The 22261-nt window shown below is 42.0% G+C and overlaps 1 protein-coding gene and 1 non-coding gene across 2 annotated transcripts; both read right to left on the reverse strand.

Moving 5' to 3' along the window:
* Positions 1 to 10174: 10174 nt before the first annotated feature.
* RPL39 (ribosomal protein L39) lies at positions 10175 to 14541 on the reverse strand. The gene is made up of 3 exons (XM_019717048.2): positions 14385 to 14541; positions 12569 to 12672; positions 10175 to 10419 (listed from the first exon to the last, which is right to left on the reverse strand). The coding sequence occupies exons 1-3, from the start codon at positions 14385 to 14387 to the stop codon at positions 10371 to 10373; spliced, it is 156 nt and encodes a 51-aa protein (XP_019572607.1). The 5' UTR covers positions 14388 to 14541; the 3' UTR covers positions 10175 to 10370.
* Positions 10920 to 11049, reverse strand: LOC141569781 (small nucleolar RNA SNORA69). Its single transcript, XR_012493577.1, has one exon. It is a non-coding gene; the product is annotated as a small nucleolar RNA SNORA69 (small nucleolar RNA).
* Positions 14542 to 22261: the final 7720 nt, after the last annotated feature.

The raw sequence follows: 22261 nt of genomic DNA on the forward strand, positions 1-22261 counted from the left end.
AAGCCACGGAGGTGTAGTGTACAGCACAGAAAATATAGTCAATAATATTGTAATAACTTTGCATGGTGACAGTTAGTTACTAGACTTAGTGTGGTGATTACATCATAAGGTATATAAATGTCGAATCAGTATGTTGTACACCTGAAACTGAAACTAATTGCTATTGTATGCCAACTATACTTTTAATTTAAAAAATTAAAAAAAGAATGTCAAGATGGCAAAAGCAGAGAATCAAACTAAGCACAGAGCCCTGTGTAAATACCTATCATTGCACTTATAACATTGCATGATAATTAGTTGTCTATGTGTCTATCTCCCCGACTAGATCAGTGTTTTTTAAACTACAGATGCAGCCTATTAGTGCATCATAAAATCCATTTTTTTATTATTAGTTTCAGGTGTACACAACAATGTAATAGTTAGAAATTTATACACCTTACAAAATGATAACCCCCTCCCCCAATCTACTACCCCTCTGACATCATGTATAGCTGTCACATTTCCACTGACTCTATTCCTTATGCTGTACTCCACATCCTGTGACACCCTACAAAATCTTTTTTTTTTAATGTTTTTTTTTAAATTAAATTTATTGGGGTGACAATTGTTAGTAAAATTACAAGGAATATACAAGGAACTCATGCAACTCAACAACAAAAAAACAAACAACCCAATTGAAAAATGGGCAGAGGACTTGAAGAGACATTTCTCCAAAAAATCTTTACAACATTATTGATTACATTCCCCAAATTGACTTTCGTATCCCCGTAGCAATCTTGTGGTTACCGATTGTGCTTTCTAACCCCCTCATCTTCTCCCTCATCCCCAACTGCCCTCCCATCTAGCAACCCTCAGTTTGCCCCATAAAATCCATTTTTAATGAAATAGAATAAACTAAAAATACAACACTGTATTGCACACAAGTATTAAATCAAGAAACTTGCAGGAGTGTGTGTGTGGCCACTGCACACACTGTGAGACTCCTAAGGGCAGCATCCATGCTTAGCCTCTTCACCACTATATCCCCAGCAGCCAGCACATTGTTTGGCATGTACATGTTCTATAAATATTTTTTAAATTCATGAATGTTATTCTTGACTGTTCCTACTTGGAGACGAACATCCTCATCTTCTTATGACCCTTTACTGGTTCCTAAGAATAGTGCTGGGCTCCAGACTTCCACTTCCTCCACAAATGAGTTTATTTGTTACAGCAGTTTATTTGTTATCCCTTTACTTTCAATTTTCAGCTTTCAGTTTGGGCCTGAATATCTACACTAGTGTGAGCTTTCTGTTAACACTGCCTGCTGAAACAGAAAATGTCTACCTCTCCCCAGTCCATTTGGGAAAATAAAAAGGGAGGAAGAAAGGAAGGAAGGAATGAAAGGAGGGAGGGAGGAAAAAGAAAGAAGAAAAAATATACGTTTACAGTTTTACACTGAGAATTCTGAAAGATGAATTGCTACCATTTACTAAGTCCTGACAATAGATCAAATACTTTTGACACTCGTCTCATTTAATGGTCGCAGTCAGCCGTCTGCAGCACAGTATTAACCCCCATTTCACACACACTCAGGGAGATTAAGTAACTCCCCTGATGTCATCTAGATAGTAAGTGAAAGGTATGCGATGAGCTTTCCTTGTCACTCTGCTGCCCCACACAATTAGCCAAAGCACCTAGATGGAAGGTTGTGCTAAGATCAGATAGCCTAGAAACAGTACATTTTCTCTGTCAACCTATATAGACACACCTTAAGGAATCAACCCATATAGACACACCTTAAGGTCAGTGTTTATGATGTATACATCATAGATAGCTTGTGGGCACAGAGCCAGTAGCGCAGTTTCCAGGCTCTCGGCCTCACGTGGAAAGGTGCTGGCTCAGGTAGTAAATGGCCATCAACTGTGATTGGATGGCCATCAGCTATGACTAGTTGGCCATCAGCTGTAACCAGTGAGCCATTGGCCACTAATATAACTGCTGTGGCTAAGCTAGCAGAAAAATGGGAGCTAGCAAGAAGATGGTGGCTGAGCCTGCAAGAGCAGATTGCAGAGAAGCGGATTGCTAGCAAGTGAGATTGTTTGGCAGAGACAGCTGGATGGTGGATTGAGGATAGTGTGCCTCCTGCCTCCTGTGTCTCCAACCCAGCCGCCAGCGAGACTATAGTGGTGTGACTCCCCTACCTATGGCTCCGTGGGTGTTCCTTTTTGGCCTCACCATGCCCTGCGTTCTTATGTGGGGAGTTGGTACCAGAGACCCCGCAGACTGCCCCGCATGACAGAGTTCAATAGCTTTTGGTGATTTGTAAACATACCAGGAACTCGTTCTCCCATCAGCATGACTCCTTGAACGCCACACTTGAAAATGCATATGTTGAAACTATATAGAGAGAACCTTAAAGACTTCACCAAAAAACTATTAGAACTGATAAATAAATTCAGTAAAGTAGCAGGACACAAAATTAATATTCGGAAGTCTGTTGCATTTTTATACATGAATAACAAACTATCAGAAAGAGAAATTAAGAAAACAATCCCATTTACAATTTCATCCAAAAAAAAAAAATCTAGGAATAAATTTAACCAAGAAGGTAAAAGACCAGTATTTGGAAAATTATAACACATTGAAGAAACAAATAAAATGGAAGAATACACTGTGCTCATGGATAGAAAAAATTAACATCATTAAAATGTCCATACTACCGAAAGCAATCTATAGATTCAGTACAATGCCAATGCATTTTTCACAGAACTTATAAATAATCTTAAAATTTATATGGAACCACAAAAGACCCCGAATAGCCACAGCAATCTTGAGAAACAAGAACAAAGTGGGAGGTATCACATTACCTGATATCAAACGATACTACAAGGCCATAGTAATCAAAACAGCATGGTACTGGCATAAAAACAGACACATAGATCAATGGAACAGAATAGAAAGCCCAGAAATAAATCCATGCTTATATGGTCATTTAATGTATGACAAAGGAAGCAACAATATATATTGGAGTAAAGACAGTCTATTCAATAAATGGTGCTGGGAAAACTGGACAAACACATGCAAAAAAAAAAAGAAACTGGGCCACTTTCTTACACCATATACAAGAATAAATTCAAAGTGGATTAAAGACTTAAATGTAAGACCCGAAACCATAAAACTCTTAGAAGAAAACATAGGCAGTAAACCCTATGACATTGCTCTTAGTAATTTTTTTTCCTGATATATCTCCATGGGCAATGGAAACAAAAGTAAAAATAAACAAATGGGACTACATCAAACTAAAAAGTTTTTGTATACCAAAGGAAACCATCAACAAAATGAAAAGACAACCTACTGAATGGGAGAAGATATTCACCAATGATACATTCAATTAGGGGTTAACATGCAAAATATATAAAGAAATCATATGACTTAACACCAAAAAGACAAACAATCCTATTTAAAAAAAAAATAGGGGGGCTGAGGACGTGAATAGACATTTCTCCAGAGGACATACAGATGGCCAACAGACATATGAAAAGATGTTCAACGTCACTAATCATTAGAAAAATGCAAATTAAAACCACAGTGAAATCTCACCTCACACCTGTCAGAATGGCCATCATCAATAAATCAACAAACTAGTGCTGGTGAGGATGTGGAGAAAAGGGAACCCTCATGCACTGTTGGTGGGATTGCAAACTGGTGCAGCCACTATGGGAAAAATTAAGGTTCTTCAAAAAATTAAAAATAGAACTACCATATGACCCAGCAATTCCATTCTGGGTATTAATCTGAAAAAAAAAAAAGCATTAATTTGAAAAGATATACGCACCACTATGTTCATTGCAGCATTACCTACAATAGCCAATACATGAAAGTAACCTAAGTGTCCATCAATAGATAAGTGAATAAAGAGGTGATATGTACAATGGAATATTACTTGGCCATAAAAAGGAATGAAATCTTACCATTTGCAACAACATGGATTCACCTTGAGGGTATTATGCTAAATGAAATAAGTCAGACAGAGAAAGACAAATGCCATATGATTTCACTTATATGTGGAATATAAAAAAATAAACAAACAAAATAGAAACAGACTCACAGATACAGAGAACAAACTGATGATTGCCAGATGGGAGGGCTGGGTGTAAAAGGTGACGGGATTAAGATGGGAGGGGGTGGGGATGAGGGAGAAGGTCGGGATTAGAAAGCACAGTGAGTAACCAACCACAAGATTGCCACAGGGATACGAAAGACAGTTTGGGGAATGTAATCAATAATGTTGTAAAGAGTTTGTAGGGTATCCGATGGACACTTGTCTTATTAGGGAGATCACTTCATGGATGGTGTAGGTGACTGACCAAAAAATGAATGTCAACTATTTATATATCTATATATATATATATATACAGGATATATATATATATATATATATATATATATATATATATATATATATATATATGTCGTCACAGGATGTGGAGTACAGCATAAGGAATAGTCAGTGGAACTGTAACAGCGATATACGATGTCAGAGGGGCAATAGATTGGGGGAGGGGTGTTATCACTTTGTGAGGGGTGTAAATGTCTAACTGTTACATTGTTTTGTGCACCTGAATCTAATTTAAAAAAGTACAAATTGGCAGTTACAAAATAGTCGTGGCATATAATCAATAATATTGTATTATTATTGGAATATAATCAATAATATTGTAATAGCTACACACGGTGTCAGATGGGTACTATACTTATCAGGTGATCACTTCTTAAGCTATATAAATGTCTAATCAGGTGTATGCTGTACACCTGAAACTAATGTAATATTGAATGTCCTCTGTAATTGTAAAATTAAAAAAATAAAATGCATTATGTAATCAATTTCACCCTTAGAATTAAATGTTTGGTTGGTTATTTTATTTTTAAGTAAACATTTTGTTTTAGAATTACAGAAAAGTTGCAAGAATATTAGAGTTCCTATATATCCTGTACTCAGTTTCTCCTATGGTTACTTTATTTTTTAAAATGTTTTTAATCACAACCACAATAATGAATTGGTAACAACAGAAAAAGTTAACTCTACCCTGTGCTATTTGGAACCCATCAAAATACTTGTCTCAGAAAACACTCAGAGAGATAGGTGTTGGGCCATATTGGCCCAACTGCAAGGCAGTCACAAGGGTTCCCTTCAGAAGGAGGAGTTCCAGGAGCAGACAGGTGGCTCACTTGGTTAGAGGGCAAGCTCTGGGCAACGGGGTTGAGGTTTCGATTCCCACGTGGGCCAGTGAGCTGCACCCTCCGCAACTAGAATGAAGTCAATGAGCTGCCACTCAGCTCCCCGATGGCTAGATGGCTCAGTTGGTTGGAGCGCGGGCTCTCAACCACAAGGTTGCTGGTTTGACTCCTTAACATCCTTGTGGTGGGCTGTGCTCCCTCGACTAACAACGGCAACTGGACCTGTTGCTGAGCTGTGCAACTAAGATTGAAAAGACAATTGACTTGGAAAAAGTCCCAGAAGTACACAGTTCCCCAATAAAGTCCTGCTCCCCTTCCCCAATAAAAAAAAAAAAAATCTTATATAAAAAAAGAGCAATTCCAGATGAGAACATGAGTGTAATGTTATCCCTGAGTCTCTGGAGAGGGGTAACATCTGAATCTAGCTTGGACTCCTGTTTGCAGCCCTAACCCAAGAATTTGGTTTTAGGTCAAAAGGGTTCTGTTTCAAATCTCACAGCTCATAGGCTTGGCTTGTCTTAATTTGTTTTAGAATTCTCTTGTTTACTTGGTGTGTTTATCTTTCCCACCAAGAATATCTTGGTATTCTTAGAAGCCTCTGAAAATACCCACAGAAAGGCAAATGTAAACAAAAAGCAACATAAAGTCCTGTAGAAAGCACTGGGTGAACACAAGCAAACAGAAAATAAAGGCCCAGAGAGGTAAGGGGTTTCTAGAGGCAACACGAGGACTATCGCACATGGTTGTTTCCAGCTCAGAGCTCCACTAGAGTAATTGCTTTTGGGAGTGTCTGCTCAGCCCATACTGCTCTGTCTCAGGGCCACACAACCCACCCACAGGGCAGTTATGATTATACAGGACCCTGCCCCTCAGCCATAGCTTACTGACTCTTGACTGGGCCATTCCAGCTCAGTCTCATGATCATGTTATTGGTATTCAGCAATTCCCCCTCCCCCCCCCCCCATTTCATCTGGTCGCCTAACCTGAGACAGAGAGGAGGAGGCTACCCTGGCTGAGAGAAGCAGAGGAAGTAGGTCTGCCAAGACGGACAGGAGTAAAACGGAAATACAGAAAGAAGCTGTAAGGGGCCGGCCAGGTGGTTGGAGCGCCGTGCTCCTAACCCGGAGGTCGCCCGTTCCATTCCCACATGGGCCAGTGAGCTGCGCCCTCTACAGCTAATAAGATTGTGAGCAACAGCTCTCCTTGGAGCTAGGCTGCCGTGAGCAGCCGGAGGTTGGCGTGAGCTGCCATGGGCCGCCAGGAGTGGCTGGGGGGAGTGCAAGGCTCGTAACACCAGCATGGGCCAGGGAGCTGTGTCCTACACAACTAGACTGAGAAACAACTGCTTGAACCCGAGTGGGGGTGGGGTGGAAGGGGTAAAAAAGGCTGGCTACCCCCTGCCTTTGGGTCCTATGAGACATCTTTGATGGCTTGTATTAAATTCCTCTCTTTCGCTTTTAAAAAAAGGGAACATATGTGAGCAAATTTATTCTAATCCTGAAAGTTTAATTTTCCTGTTCTTTAAATTTTTTCAGGTTATAAACACATACTCATTGTAGATTTTAATTAGCTTTCTTCTCATTATAAAAGCATTTTTGTTGTATCTATACATCCTTAGAAATATAAAAATGAAAACTAAATCACCTGTAATGAGATGCATACATATCTTCAACAAAGGATATGTATAGATATGTTCACAGCAGCACTATTTCTAAAGGCCCAAACTGGAAGAACTATCTAAATGCCTGTCAACAGGAAAATGGGGAAATACATTGTGGTGTATTCACATGCCGGAACACTGCAACGATGAAAGCAAATCATGCACAACTTCACACAACTAGGGTCAATCTCATGTGATGCTGAGAGCAAAAGAAGCAAGACACAAAAGTAGTTTATTATTCCACTTATGTGAAACGCAAAATAGGCGAGACGAATCTGTTTAGATGTTAGGACAGTGATTACACTGGGGGTGATGGTAACTGGAAGGGGGCCCAAGGAGAGACTTCTAGGACGCTGATCATGTTTTGCCTTCTCATCTGGGGAGTAGTGACATGACTGGATTCACCCCGTGAAAATTCATCAAGCTATATACTTGTAAGTGCACTTTTCTGTATAATTCAATAGAACTTTTTAAAACAATAGCCTTTAATTACTGTATTGATAGTAGTGAGGTTTTATATTGCATTAAAAGTTTAACTTTTAAATTTTCCCTTTTTCTTTGCTTTTAGAAAATGACTCTGGACTATGCTGCTGGTGTTTCCTTTTTTGTTTTTCTACCATTTGCCTCACTGCTGTTATATGCATCTTTATGAAACATCTCCAAAATATCTGTATTATCAACTCTGCAGGAACTTAAATTATTCTAATTGATCAAGAGAACAGTTTCGTTTAGACTGAGAGCCACAACCTATCCTGCTGCTCCTGCCAGTCTCCATCAGCAGCTTCAGACAAGCAGCCCCAAGTAGACTGGCAGTAAGCGCCAGCTCCATCTGACTTCTCACATGACAACCTGCCCATCCCCACTATCTTCAGTCCCTGCCTTATTTTAGCTTTATCCAGTATATAGCAAGTCTGCTGGGGAGGGATCAACACCAAAACTTTAATCCTGCTATTTCCCCTTCCTTCTCCTTTCCCTAGTCGGGCACTGAAGCAAGTGGTTTAGTGTATTAGGTTGGCACAAAAGTAATTGCGGTTTAAAAGGTTAAAAATAATTGCAAAACCTGCAATTACTTTTGCACCAACCTAATATTACATTTTATCCTCACAGCCCTGAGGGAGGTCCCATTGTCCCCAAGCTGGGGAATGGTGAACAAGATTTGAATTTGCCAACTCTTGACCACTACTCTGTGGTCACTTCTCAGTAGGCCGTCAAGGAATGGGCAGTTATCACCAGGGGGTTGACTGCATATCTTGCAAAAGCTAACATGTTATGCTGCACTTCTTGTGGGGAGATATAAATCCTAAGCTCCCATTCATCCCTTCAGGAAGCACATCTAGTCCTTCAGATGAGGAACCACTATGTAGAAATTGTACAAGCTAATGAAGGGCCACTGGAGCTAGAACCTGTGTCTAATCCCCAGGCTCAAAAAGAAACCTTTTACACGGCCAACCAACATCGGTGTCCATGTCACTTTACCTTTCAATTCTAATCTTACCCATTCAAGGTCTGTAGAGAAACCTCTTTGCCATTAGTGTGACATCGGCCTTATTCCAACCTCCCTGGGCCTGTGAGGCCATCCCAACCTATTCTGAATAGTGAAGCTAAGGTATTTGTTTAAATCCTGACTTTTTAAACAATAAATGTAAATTTAAAATTTAAAAATTTTAGTGAGAAGAGTGTGGTGGCACTCTAAATTCTTGCAGATCTCTAATATCTAGCTTAATAGCAGTTAAATTCTTACCTGCTCTTGCATCCAGTCTGTTGTGATGTCATATAACCTCGAAACTGCTGATACATACACGTAAGTTCCAATTAGGAGAAACCACACACCAGTAATTTAAACAGAAAATTTAATATAAAGAATTGTTAAGTAGGTAAAGGGTAGCTAACTACCAGAAAGAATAAAAGAACTTTAAGGTGTGATGGGAGAGTATATGCTGAGAGCAGTTACCTTTGGACCTGACAGAAAAGTGAATGAGCCCTTCTCCCGGCTGAGATTCAGACCTGAGGAGTGGATTGCTACAACATGCTACCTACCACCCTTGTGGCTAAGAAACAGGCTGGAGAGCACTTACCAGTGACATAGAAGAGCAACCCTCTGCTATGTTAGAATGTTGCCAGGGTTCCTGAATGCTTGCTGATGTGCTTAACAGAACATCTGAAGAATCCCTACCGCCTCTTCCAGCTTCCGTGTCACTCTAGGGCCCTCTATTGGCAGTCTAACATAGAACCAAAGGGAAACAGACTGAGGTATTTATGTCCACACTCCAAAATGGTTAGGAATTTCTGTCCCGGACTGCCAGTTAATTGTATCATCTCTCTGCTCTCTGCTTTAGACTTGAGTAACATTTTTACCATGTTAACGTTTATCAACTGCTGTTCACACAGTGGCAGGTGTCTTTGAATATGAAGGTAATACTGATGCAATTAGAGGAAATATTTGAAATGCAGGGGCTGGTGGAAGAAATCGAAATGTGTTTCAAAGATCTCTTCGCAGCTCCCCAGTTCCTGGGCTGGTTGCTACTCTGTAGCCCATTGTTCACACTTCAGGTAAGCACAGCGGTCCTTGTCCTTAAGGAGTGTGGCTCCTAGTGTGCTTGTAGGTAGGGACCCCTGTTCGCTGCATACTATACACAGCACCCATCTTCTACTTGCCTTCTCAGCTATGTCCAGCGCAGGCTCCCTACAAACTGAGTAGGGAGCTACCACCAAACTTGGTTCCCCTTTCCCTTGCTGCAGCTTCATCCAGATTCCACAGGTAATGAGGGCACTTCCTGCTTCCCACCTTTCCAGACATTTCTTATGGCTTGCATAATGGCCCATTATTAACCTAATATATGATATATTTGCCTATCAACTGATTAATCTCAAGTATTTAGAACAGTGCCCAGCACATACATGTCCAGTAAATATTAATTTATTAAGTGTCAATAGTTTTGATTTTTTTTCACCCATTTAAAAACGCAGAAATTTAGTTCACAAGCCGCACAAAAACAGGCAGCAGACCAGTTTGCCACCCAGTTCACATGACTGATTCCTACTCATATTGAGGACTGGCATCATAGAAGAACATATAAAGATGCTATTTATTTTAAGAATGTGCTACCCTCAGGTATGAAGATGACACGTATATGCATTTCCCATAACAGAAGGTCCAAGAGCCACTAGCCACATGGAACTAATTACAATAAAATAAAAACTTAATTATCAGTTCCTTATACTAGCCATACTTAAGTACTTGATAGCCAGAGAACATTTGTGTTATTGAATACTTCACAAACCAGAATACACCAGTTTAGGCCTCACATATTTATTATTGAACCAACCTACTAGTGCAGAAACATATTAAAGAGAAAACTCATTTTTCCTATAATTTCCCAATAAAACACACCCAACTGTGCAGATAGTAGCGAACTTTTCAGTGCCATGGTTAAGATCCAAGCAATCCTGACACAGCAAAAATATGTGGTGCCATCTCATGTGCGATTCCTTATAGACCCAGCTTGGTTCTTCTCCAATGTCTCCTCTTGGAGTTGTACCTACGCAGAAGGAAACTGCAAGTTACAAAGGCAGCCTGACCTCCATTTAGCTGCTCTCATTTTACCAAACATTGCTTTTTAAGTACCATAAAATCCTTGAAAGTCAAAGGGTCCTGTTTTTCCTTCCTTTAACAAGTTTGGAGCTCTTTTTGGAGAGTAAAAAATGATTTGCTAGATGTGTTTAAGAACTAGTCAAATCAAATTTTTACCTCTCAAAATGATTCCAGGGTAGGAAAATACATTGGTTCTTGAGACGCGAGTAGTGAGGAAGCTCTTTCCCCACCCCAAGTGTACCCTCACCCACCTTTGATTCCAGACCTGGGGTAGACCCAGACATATATGTTATTTTCAACCCCCACCCCCTTCTGAACTACACCAAAACCAGTCATTTCTACATAATAGGTCACACACATATAAAAACTCCTGCCTAGTTTTTATATTAACATCCTCATTCATTTCAGTACCAAAGCAAGTGATTTGCAGAACTAAGGCTATCTCAGAATTGTCCATGTCAATCTGTCATTTTACCCTCATAAAGGCAAAATAAAAAATGATCAACATAGGATTTTCTTTCAGCAGGATAATGGCAGTACTTCCACAAAATGAAGCACTGCAATTGCAACCTGCTTTCAATACATTTTTAAAGTTGGAACACAGCTGAGTCAATAGAAAAACCATTCTATCGTGCCAATTCTCTTGGCCAAGAGTGTGTAATTCTAAATACAAAATACTTTCCCAGTTCTAGGAGTCCAGAGCAAAGAGGCTAATATTGATACCGGCAGGTAACCTATTGAGCTAGGCACTGAACTTCATATACATTTCTTTCATTCCTTAAAACAACCTATAAAGGCAGGTCGCACCATAATTGGATGGGGACATAATAGAGAAACTGAGGTTCACGTTGATACATTTAAAAGGGGGGCTTTACTATGGATGTCTGATGTTCTCAACAGAAATCCATCAAACTTGTAGAAGAGCTGAGCTGCCATACAAACCACTTCGCCAAGTGACAACGCTCTTTTCTCAGTATTGTATGATGGCAACCCCATGGGCTTTACATTGTAGTTGCACCTGTAACAGTGAGACATCCCCTGTAAAAGTTAATATGCAGAAATAATAAATACCAGTGTCTAGTACCTAATAAATCAAAGGTAGTAAACAACTGGTATATAAGGCTACAGTAGGGGGGGGTGATTTTCACAGGCCTAACTGACTAAATGAGTTAAGGAAATGGGTCCTCAATTTCAGCCCTTACAAATCACATCTTAGCCTTCATATCAGCAAACTAATCCTACTTAGACATGCCATATAATCAAACCAGAGTTCTATATTAGCTTCATGATCTTACACTCCTGAGCTTCAATGTCTTTATCTTGCAAAAGGGACCCACTTGTTAGGCCCAAAAACACTTTGAAAATAAGAATTTTGGTAATAATATTTGTCCCTCCTCCTCTGTGGTCTTCTGGGTTCAACTGTTTGGGAGAGCCAGGAAATTTAATATTTCATTTTAAACAAACCAAAGTTCCAAAAGCTGCTGAACACACCTGGCCTGTCACTGGCTGTGAGATCCTGGGCAAATCTCACTGATCTGATGCTTATTTTTCTTTCCTTCAAGACCTGTCTCAAAACTCAGCTGGTCTCCAAAGAACAGTGAGTATGAAAAGCATGCAGGAGACCAGAGTTTTAGGTCTAGCTTTGCCTGGAATTGGCCTAGATGACATTGGATTGGAGGTACTTTGTAGCAATTCTAGTAACATCTTTCTTGCAAAACCATTGATTCAACTACTTCTGCAGTGGAGGGCAATTTTCCAATTTTTAAAAGGATAAATACTTCAAAGATAGATTAAGTGAGCAACATAGTCTTCCCCACTGGGATGTGCAACGAGACAGACAGTCTTTTTATGTTCTGGCCCAGACTGAAGACAACCAGGAAACTAACAAAAATCCGAGGAGTGTCTGCCCCTAAGCCCAGCTGTAGGGAGGCTGAGTGCTGTCCAGAAACCCAGAGGAAGCACATTTAAAAAAGAAAAAAAAATTCAGAATGGTGATACAAGATAAAATGGATTGCAGTTAACTTTTAATTATATGTTTATCCCCAAAAAGCAATCTTAAATTAAAACAACAAAAAAAGCAGGGGTGGTGTCCTTACCGGATTTTATTACCAGTTTTCATCCGAATCCATTGGGGAATGGGCCGATTCTGCTTTTGTTTCTTGGCCAGGAACCGCTTGATCCTGAAAGTCTTGTGAGAAGACTGGGAAAGAGATGCAATTAACTTAGTAATACCACAGCTTGCTCAAAAGATTCAAAGTCGGGGCGGACGGGTGGCTCAGTTGGTTAGAGCACGAGCTCTGGACAATGGGGCTACCGGCCGATTCCCACATGGGCCAGTGAGCTGCGCCCTCCACAACTAAGACTGAAAGGATAACTTGACTTAGAAAAGCCCTGGAAGTACACTGTTCCCCAATAAAAAGTCCTGTTCCCCACCCCCAAAAAAAGATTCAAAGTCAGGAACTCCCTCAAAATCCAATAAACACTTGAATGCTTAATATATACCAAAAACAACCCTCTCAATGCTAAACTCCTCATGCCCTTTGTTTTGGTTCCTTGCAAAATCTCTGGAGACACGTTAATTCCCATTGTTCACATGAAAAAAAAGTAGAGTCAGAGAGGTATGTAACCTCTCCCAAAAGAAGAGTATTAATGTGCAGAACTCGGATTCAAACTCAGGTGGTCTCTGCTCCAATACTAGGGTGCCTTCCAGTCTTCCCTAGGACCATGCATGTCTGGCAGGGCTAGAGGTGGGGAACTTGGTTTTCAAGAACACAGCTTTTAGTAAACGAAACAACATATCAATTCCAAGTCAATGAGTCTCAGTGCCCTTTGTAACACAGGGGTACCCACTTTCACCGGTCATTGCGAATTTACACGAAGTCTCTGACATGGGGTAGATTTATTCTAACCCACTGACCACTTCGATATTAATTCTAACTATTTTCCACTTTTCCAAGGATGATTTTCCAAATTTCCCTTTCCATCTTTTGGCTTTCATGAAGAACTCAGGTCATCCAACCACAACCATCCCCCCTGCTCAGTTTGCAGGACAACCCAGAGAAATAGCATGAATGCTGGTCTAAAGTCTGGCCTATGTGGCTCAACACACCCTTGCATAATAACAGGGGCCATTATAAAGAAGGCAAAGACTTATCTCTCTTTCCCAGCTCACAGTTGCAGTTGTAAATTTCCTGTCAACTAATAAAACTGTAAAACACCAAAGATGATGATCCTCTTCATACCTACAAGCCTATAAACAATTCTAACTTCTCAAGGGGCTGTCACAGGAAAAACCCACGACAGTGACTGCCCACAGTTGGCATGTTTCGAAGAATGCCCAAACGGAATATAAGTTCACATCACAGCACTCCTTGTCCCAGGCGCTTTCCTGGGGTGACACTCAAGTCCCTGAACAAAGGAGTACAAAGTTCTGTAAGCTCATAACGTGGTAGGCTCCTAGCCGCCAGGTTAAAAAAACCTTTACAAAAACCAGCAGCCCACATTTCGTTCTCGATGCCCCGCACGTGTCGCGGGCAGCCTGCGGGCCACAATTTCTGGCGTGCTTCCCCCCCCCCCCGCCCCCCGACTTCTCTCCCTGCCCCAGAATCAGTTCGCTCCAGGAAAAGGATGAAGGGAAGCGGTGCCCTGCCCAACTGGGCAGCGGCCTGGAGCACTTTGCAACCCCCCCTCGGCCCTCACGGCGCCAGCGCAGCCCACCCCTTCCAGGTGTTCAATTGCTCGCAAGCTTCCCGCCAGGCCCACCGACTGGAGCGGTGGCCGAACTCGAACTTCTCTGCGAAAAGCCTGTAAAAAGGCTCCCACACCTCGATGTAGTCCGCGGCGCCAGCGAGCTCGCGGAGACCTCAGGTCTCAGGAAGCCACCCCGGAGCCGATGGTAACGGATGGACTTACCATGGCGAGGAAGAGTCAGCCGCACGCCCTGCAATGGCGGCGAATAAAGAGAGGAGGAAGCAAGCGGAAGGACGTGTTTAGAGGCACCACCGGGGGAGGAGCTTGCGGGCTGACGCTGAGCCACAACCACCGCCTCCTGGCGGGCCCTTCCTGCGAGCGCCTCGGTGGAGCTGTGGGAAGGCGCGCTCGTTATGACGAAATGGAATTCGCTTTGCGTCTCTTCTAAAGTCCGTCAGTGTGTCAGGGACACGTGCTTCGTGGATGAGGCTGAAGGCCATGATAAGTGCCAAAGCAGAAGCCCTTCCAAAGACAGAGGGAGCAGAGTAGGCGAGACTAGCTACAAGGGCAGGCGCGAGGGATTTCGGTGCTGCGCATGGGCGGAAGTGCGCTGAGGAGCCGGGCGGGGAACACCCTTTCTGGATAGGTAGAGGTCCGGTTGATCCTGAAACAATATGGTTTTTGAACTGCGTGTGCCTCCTTATACGGGGATTTTTTTTCAATAAGCATACAGTTGGCCCTCCGTATGCCTGGATTTCACATCCATGGAATCAACCGAAACTATCTGGAGCCACGGTTTGGATTCCTGGGATGCACATGTGGGGGACCACCTGTAGACATTGTTCTAGGCCATTTTACATAACGGACTTGAGCATCTGAATGTTGGTATGGTTGGGGGTTAAGTTCTGGAACCAATCCTGAGGCAGATACCCAGGGACGTCTGTGTTAGGGGGAGTCAAAAGTTATAGGCAGATTTTCCACTGCATGCGAGTTAGCCTAACACCTCTCCCACCCCCGTGTTATTCAAGGGTCTACTCCAGTGTAGACCTGACTGACTGGTGTGGGACAGGAAGGGATAGTGGTGTTGGAGGAAGGAGAGTTGGGCAGGGTCTGTACCAGGTGGGCCCTGTAAGCCTAGGGACAGCCATAGGGCTGTCTAGGCAAGAGGTTGCCAATCAAGGTTTTAAACTGGACAGAACCATGTCCTTCGCTGCTAGGAAGCCCAGACTGACTTTGTAGTCCACCTTCAGCAAAATGTACAGGAATCAATGGCACACATTTTAGATATGAATGTTTCCATTTTCATCTTTTTCTTCTCCCCATTTTAAAACAAAGAACTCTATCTTTGCGGTCACCTCAAGCATTTTTGCACCAATAGTTCAATAGTTTTTTTTTGTTTTTAAGATTTTATTGGGGAGGGGAACAGGACTTTATTGGGGAACAGTGTATACTTCCAGGACTTTTTCCAAGTTACGTTGTCCTTTCAATCTTAGTTGTGGAGGGCACCGTTCAGCTCCAGGTCCAGTTGCTGTTGTTAGTTGTGGGGCAATGGGGGGGCGGAGCCCACCATCCCCTGCGGGAGTAGGGGAGTGGAGGAGTCCAACAGGCAACCTTGTGGTTGAGAGCCCACTGGCCCATGTGGGAATTGAACTGGCAGCCTTCGGAGTTAGGAGCACGGAGCTCCAACTGCCTGAGCCACCGGGCCGGCCCTACACCTATAGTTTTTAACCTGGGTTCCATAAGGCCCATGTATAGAATTGGCAAGGTACATGAACTTGCATGGGGAAAAAAATCACAACTTCATTTTCATCAAACTCTGAAATATAGTGCTTTCTTTATTTACAAATGTAGGCAACAAACTACAGTAGCATTAGCAGTCCCTGTGACTTAGTCACCAATAGAAATCTAAGATCATTTCATATCACACTGAAGTTGATGCCACGGGGGTGAAAAATAATTTTCTTCCCATCTCTCTAAATTCTTCTGGCTAGACTAATCAAATTAACATGAGACATTAACAGGAGAAAATGACCAAATGTATTACATATGTACATACAAGGGGTTCCATGAGACTATAAGATCCAAGGACACACTGGGCAATTGAGGCTGATACGCCATTCTGGACTAAGGAGAGGGCAGCAGGAGTCTGAGCCCCCAAAGGGAAATTAGACATTTCACAGGTAGATGAGAAAGAGTGAACACTTGGTAAATAAATTCTTCCCTGGCCACTCAGAAACAATGAAGGGTCTAACAAACAGACTTTGCAGGTGCCTCCCTATCTGCCACATTTAGATCATATTATGCTAATATGATTATAACAATGTAATATAATAATTATTATTTCAAAAAGGGACCATATTATGCCTTCATTTGAGCAGGTTTTTCTATCTGAATTCCTTTAGACAGATAAAGAGGAAGGTAAAAACAAAAGCCTCTTCTTGAGTTTGTTGGACTTTGTTTTCAGCTCAAAATAACCTGCATGCCTGGGTGGCACTTTTGGGGAGACTCTTTTTTGACCCCTACAATGCAGATGTCTTGAAATATTTATACACTCACCACTTGTTTGAAGTTACAGTATTTATTAGACCTACAAGTAGAACTGTGTTAAGAAGCCCCTGTATTGCTTTAGCACTCACTTCTTTTAGAAAATATTTTGATAGCTATATTGCAGTGTAATTGATTTTCTTTGTAACCCTATGTACTTTGTTTTAAAAACATTCTGAAAATAAGTCTATAAACTTCATCAGACTGCCAGAGGGTTACATGGCACAAAAATGGTTAAAAATCCTTGAATTGGAGTGTAGTGACACAGGGTAGAACAGACAAACAAGGTAGGAGGCTTTGGAAATAGTCTGGGCAAGAAAAGATGGTGGCCCAAAGTAGGGTAGTCCCCATGATGTTGAATAGGAAGAAATAAAATCAAGAGATGATTGTGACAAAATTAACAGGATGTGGTCTCACGTTTCTGCCTTGGGCAATGAACTGGATGTTGGTGCCTTAGGTTTAAAGAGGGAATGCAGAAGTCATAGGAATCTTGAGCCCAATTTAATTACCATTTTTTAAATTAAGTTTATTGGCCTGACAATGGTTAGTAAAATTACATAGGTTTCAAGTGTACAATTCTGTAATACATCATCTATATATCACATTGTGTGTTCACCACCTTAATTACCGTTTTTTAAAATTAGCTACCATTTTTTAACAGAAAAAGTTTTATGTGTGTGTGTGTGTGTGTGTGTATTTTTTAATTGGAGGATATTGGGGAACAGTGTGTTTTTCCAGGATGTCAAGTCGTTGTTTTTTCAATCTAGTTGTGGGGGGTGCAGCTCAGCTCCAAGTCAAGCCATTAATTTGTTTTGTTTTGTTTTTTTTCTCAATCTAGTTATGGAGGGCACAGCTCACTGGCCCATGTGGGACTCAAACCGGCTATCTTGGTGTTATGAGCACCTCGCTCCAACCACTGAGCCAGCCGGCCACTAAGCTCAAGCTGTTGTTTCTCACTGGCCCATGTGGGAATCGAACCAGCGATCTTGGTGTTATGAGCACCGCGCTCTAATCACTGAGACAACTGGTCACACCAGTGACTCAGCTCCAAGCCCAAGCCATTGTTTTCAATCTAGTTGTGGAGGGCACAGTTCACTGGCCCATGTCGGATTCGAACTGGCAACCTTATTGTTAAGAGCTTGCACTCTAAGCAACTGAGCCATCAGGCCACCCCAAAAGTTTTATTATATTAATCCCATCCAGTTTTTAAATTCAGACCCTCATCAAAATCATTTTACATTTAATTGAAGTGAGAGACCTCAGGATTCATAACCTGGATTTTATCCATCCATCCATCCATCCGTCCGTCCGTCCGTCCGTCCGTCCGTCCGTCCTTCCTTCCATCCATCCATCCATCCATCCTTCCATCCGTCCATTTGCTTATGAACCAGTCTTCTTTTTGGTGGCCAAAGTAGCAGCAAATAAGCCCTCAGTTGATGAAATTATCATCATCATCTTCATCATAGCTACCATTTACCTCAGATTTAGGGTGTGACTGACACTGTTAGGGTGTGACTGACACTGTTAAGACTCTTAAGAGCTTGTGTAAATCATCCTTTTAATTCTTACATCTTTTATATGGCACTTCTTGTTGCCCTTTCTGGTTTTCCTTCTACCTCGCATGCTACCCCTTCTTAGTTTCTTTTGCTGATTCTTCCTTGTCTCACTTACTTTTTAACATTAGAGAGCCCCGAGGTTCAGTTTTGGACCTCTTCTCTATTCTATATACACTCACTCCTTTGGTGAGCTCATCCAATATCTAGGCTTTAAATCCTCTTTTGGTTGACGACACCTAAATGTTATCTCCAGCCTGGACCTCTCCTCAAATTCCTACCTTCTCAACATCTCCACTTGGATGGTAATAGATGCCTTACATTTAATACGTATCAAACAGAACTCCTGATGTTTTCACCTCCCAACTGGGTCACTCAAAGTGCTCTCCATATCAGTAAATGGCACCTCCATTCTTCTTGTTGCTTAGGCCAAAATTTATTATCTTCCACTCTTCTTTCTCTCACATCCCACATCTGGTTTGTCAGAAAATCTGGTTATCTTGCCTTTGAAATTTTTCCAGAATCTGATGACTTCTCATCACTTCTACCCTGGTCTCAGCCATCCTCTCTCCCCTAGATTATTTTAAGGCTCCTCACAGTCTCCCTGCTTCTGCCCTAGCTTCCCTAATGGTCCTTTCAAGACCTAAATCAGACCATGTCACTCTTCTGCTCAGCACCCTCCAATGGCTCCCCATTGCTCTCCTAATAAAAGTTAAAGTATTTACAATGGCCTAAAAGGCCCTACCCAGTTGGACCCCACCACTTTTGTGATCCAATCTCCTGTTACTCTCCCCTCACTCACTTTGCTGAAACCACACTGACCTCTTTGCTGTTCCTCAAACATGCCAGACAGTACTTTTCACAGCCTTAGCACTAGTTGTTCTCTCTGCCTGGGCCACCATTCAGGTATCCCATGGTTGCTTTTCTCACTTCCTGCAAGGCAAGGCTCAAATGTCACTACTTTAGAGAGACCACTTTCTAAACGCTGTATCCCCCTTCTCTGCTTTGTTTTTCTCAATATACTTACCACCTTCTAACATGCCATACCATTTGTTTATTGTCCAACTCCCCACTGGAATTAAGCTCAATGAGAGCAGAGAGTTTGTTTTTTGTTTTGTTTTTAACTTTTCAGTTTGAAATAATCATAAATTCACAAAAAGTCACAAAGAAATGTACAAAGAGGTACTGTGCACCCTTCACCCAGCCTTCACCAACATTAATGCCTTGTATAACTATCATATATCAAAACCAGGAAATTGACAATAGAATAATCCAAAGAGCTTATTCAGATTTCAGAAGTTGTACATGCACTTGTGTGTGTGTGTGTGTGTGTGTGTGTGTGTGTGTAGTTCTATACAGTTTTATCACGTGTGGCTTTGTGGAACTACTACCACAATAAAATACAGAACTGTACCATCACCACAAGGCTCCATGAGGGCAGGGTTTTTTTGTCAGATTTGTTTGCTCTTGTGCCCCCAGCACCAAGAACCAAGTCTGACACGCAGTTGGCCTCAATATCTGTTGAACTGAAAAGGCACTAGAGTATAGTGTTGACGGCACAGACTATGAAGCCAGGACTATCTGGGTTTGAGTACCAGCTGTGCAACATACTAGCTTTGTGACCTTGGATACATAACTTAGCCCATCTGTGTCTCAGTTCCCTCTTCTATAAAATAGGGATAAATAATATTTCTTAACTCATAGTGCTGTGGTGAGGATTCATCATCACTGATAGGATATGTTAAGCACATAGTAAATAAGGTATCAGTTAATATACACCCAGCACATAATAGCCATCAAGCTCATTAAACAGCAGCCATTATTCCCTTCATTCCCTTGTATCGTAACAGGGCAGATAGTGCAGGCACCATAAAAAAAAAAAAAGGGTAGGGGGCGGACAGGTGGCTCAGTTGGTTAGAGCGCGAGCTCTGGGCAGCGGGGCTGCCGGTTCGATTCCCACATGGGCCAGCGAGCTGCGCCCTCCGCAACTGGAATGAAGTCAATGAGCTGCTGCTCAGCTTCCGGGTGGCCAGATGGCTCAGTTGGAGCGCAGGCTCTCAACCACAAGGTTGCCGGTTTGACTCCTCTACTCCCGCAAGGGATGGTGTGCTGTGCCCCCTGCAACTAACAATGGGCAACTGGACCTGGAGCTGAGCTGCGCCCTCCACAACTAGGGTTGAGAGGACAACAACTTGACTTGGAAAAGTCCCAGAAATACACACTGTTTCCCAATAAAGTCCTGTTCCCCTTCCCCAATTAAAAAAAAAGGTACAAATAAACTATTACAAGAATGTTGAAGGAGTGATGATTGCCGGTTAGGAGGAAGAGGTAGCATTTGAATTCAGCCCTACAAGGTGAGTGGTATTATGGGCTGAACTGTGTTTCCCCAAAATTCATATGTTGAAACCCTAACCCCCAGGGCTTCGGAATGAGACCTTAGTTGGAGGTGAGGTAGGACCATTACAGAGGTGATTAAGTTAAGATGGGGCTTGTTAGTGTGGGCCCTAGTTCAATCTGACTGAGGTCATTATCAGAAAAGATTAGGACACACAAGGAAATACCAGGGCTGCGTACACATGTGGAAAAACCATGTGAGGACACAATGAAAAGGTGATCAGCCATCTGCAAGCCAAGGAGAGAAGCCTCAGGAGAAACCAAATCTGCTGACTCCTTGATCTCGGATTTCCAGCTTCCAGAACTGTGAGAAGTTTCTGTTGTGTAAGCCCCCTAGTCTGTGGTACTTTGCTATGGCAGCCCTAGCAGACTAATACAGGTGGGATCAGGATATGGGAAGATAGGGAAAGGGGTTTTCCAGCTAGAAGGAACAGCACGCCACCAATCACAAGAGTCGATGTACAGTACATTCTGATTGGCTGGAGCCAGGAGACGCAAGTTTCAGCAACTGGACTTCAACAGAGCTGGATTCACAGTGGTCAGAAAGGACAAGGGCTGTGAAGAGGCTCCAGGATTTGATGTAAGTTTTTTGGTGCCTGCAAACGTTGGGCAGTATAGATGGAAGGTGGCAAGAAGGGGAAAGAGTAGGTGGTAAGGAAGGAGCAAGAATAAAGATGCAAGAAAACCCAGGTATTACGGATAGTGTGGGGGTCTCGGAGGACATGGAGGGGAGGGCCAGCTGAAGGGCATCAGGAGAGGAGTTTGCCTTAAAAAGGAAACTGGTCATTTCCCACACTGGGATGGGAAGGAGAAGGATGGATGAAGAGATAATTTTTTTGTAAATTTAATTTTGTTGTTAAATTATGTAAATATTTTACATGGTTCCATTTACATCCTATATGACCCCGCATTTCCTTTCCTAGGTGTTTCTCCAACAGAAAGGTGAACAAATGTGCATCAAAAGGTACGTACTAAATTGCTCATAACAGGATTGTTTCTAATATCCCCAAACTGGAGACTGTCCTAGTATATCACCAGATGAATGGATAAATTGTGGTATATTTAACCAAAGGCTACTACACAGCAGCATTTCTCAAAGTGTGATCCAGGGCTCTGGCTGGTTCTCAAGACCCTTTCAGAGGGTCTGCAAGGTCAAAGATACTTTTATAATAATATAAATAAGTCATTTGTTTCTTTTACTCTAATCTTATGAGTGTACTGTGGAGTTTTTAAGAGGCTACATGACTTGTAATGACTTCATTGCTCTGACAGACAATAGAATGTGTGCTTGTGTGTTATTGGGTTTCAAATATTTCTCAGTTTCAATTTCTAATACCATAAATATCGATAGATGTAATCCACACAAAGGCCCTTTGAGGTCCTCAATAATTTTGAAGTGTAAAGGGGTCCTAAGACTAAAATGTTTGCAAACCACTCCTATACAGCAATGAAAATGAACAGATTACAACTAACTACAGTGGCATAGATGGATATCACAAACATTCACAACAAAGGAAGCCAGATACAAAAGCATGCGAACTGTATAATTCTATTTATGTGAAGACCAAAACCAGGGAAAAAGAATCTGTGCCATTAGAAGTCAAGATA

Source organism: Rhinolophus sinicus, chromosome X (assembly GCF_036562045.2).
Source record: "Rhinolophus sinicus isolate RSC01 chromosome X, ASM3656204v1, whole genome shotgun sequence".
In the NCBI taxonomy this organism is placed as follows: domain Eukaryota; kingdom Metazoa; phylum Chordata; class Mammalia; order Chiroptera; family Rhinolophidae; genus Rhinolophus; species Rhinolophus sinicus.

What these genes read in the sequence shown, in the direction of transcription:
- RPL39 (XM_019717048.2), bottom strand. An exon ending in AAAACTGGTAATAAAATCCG is followed by an intron (nt 10,420 to 12,568) that starts GTAAGGACACCA and finishes CCTTCTGCGTAG; the next exon opens with GTACAACTCCAAGAGGAGAC.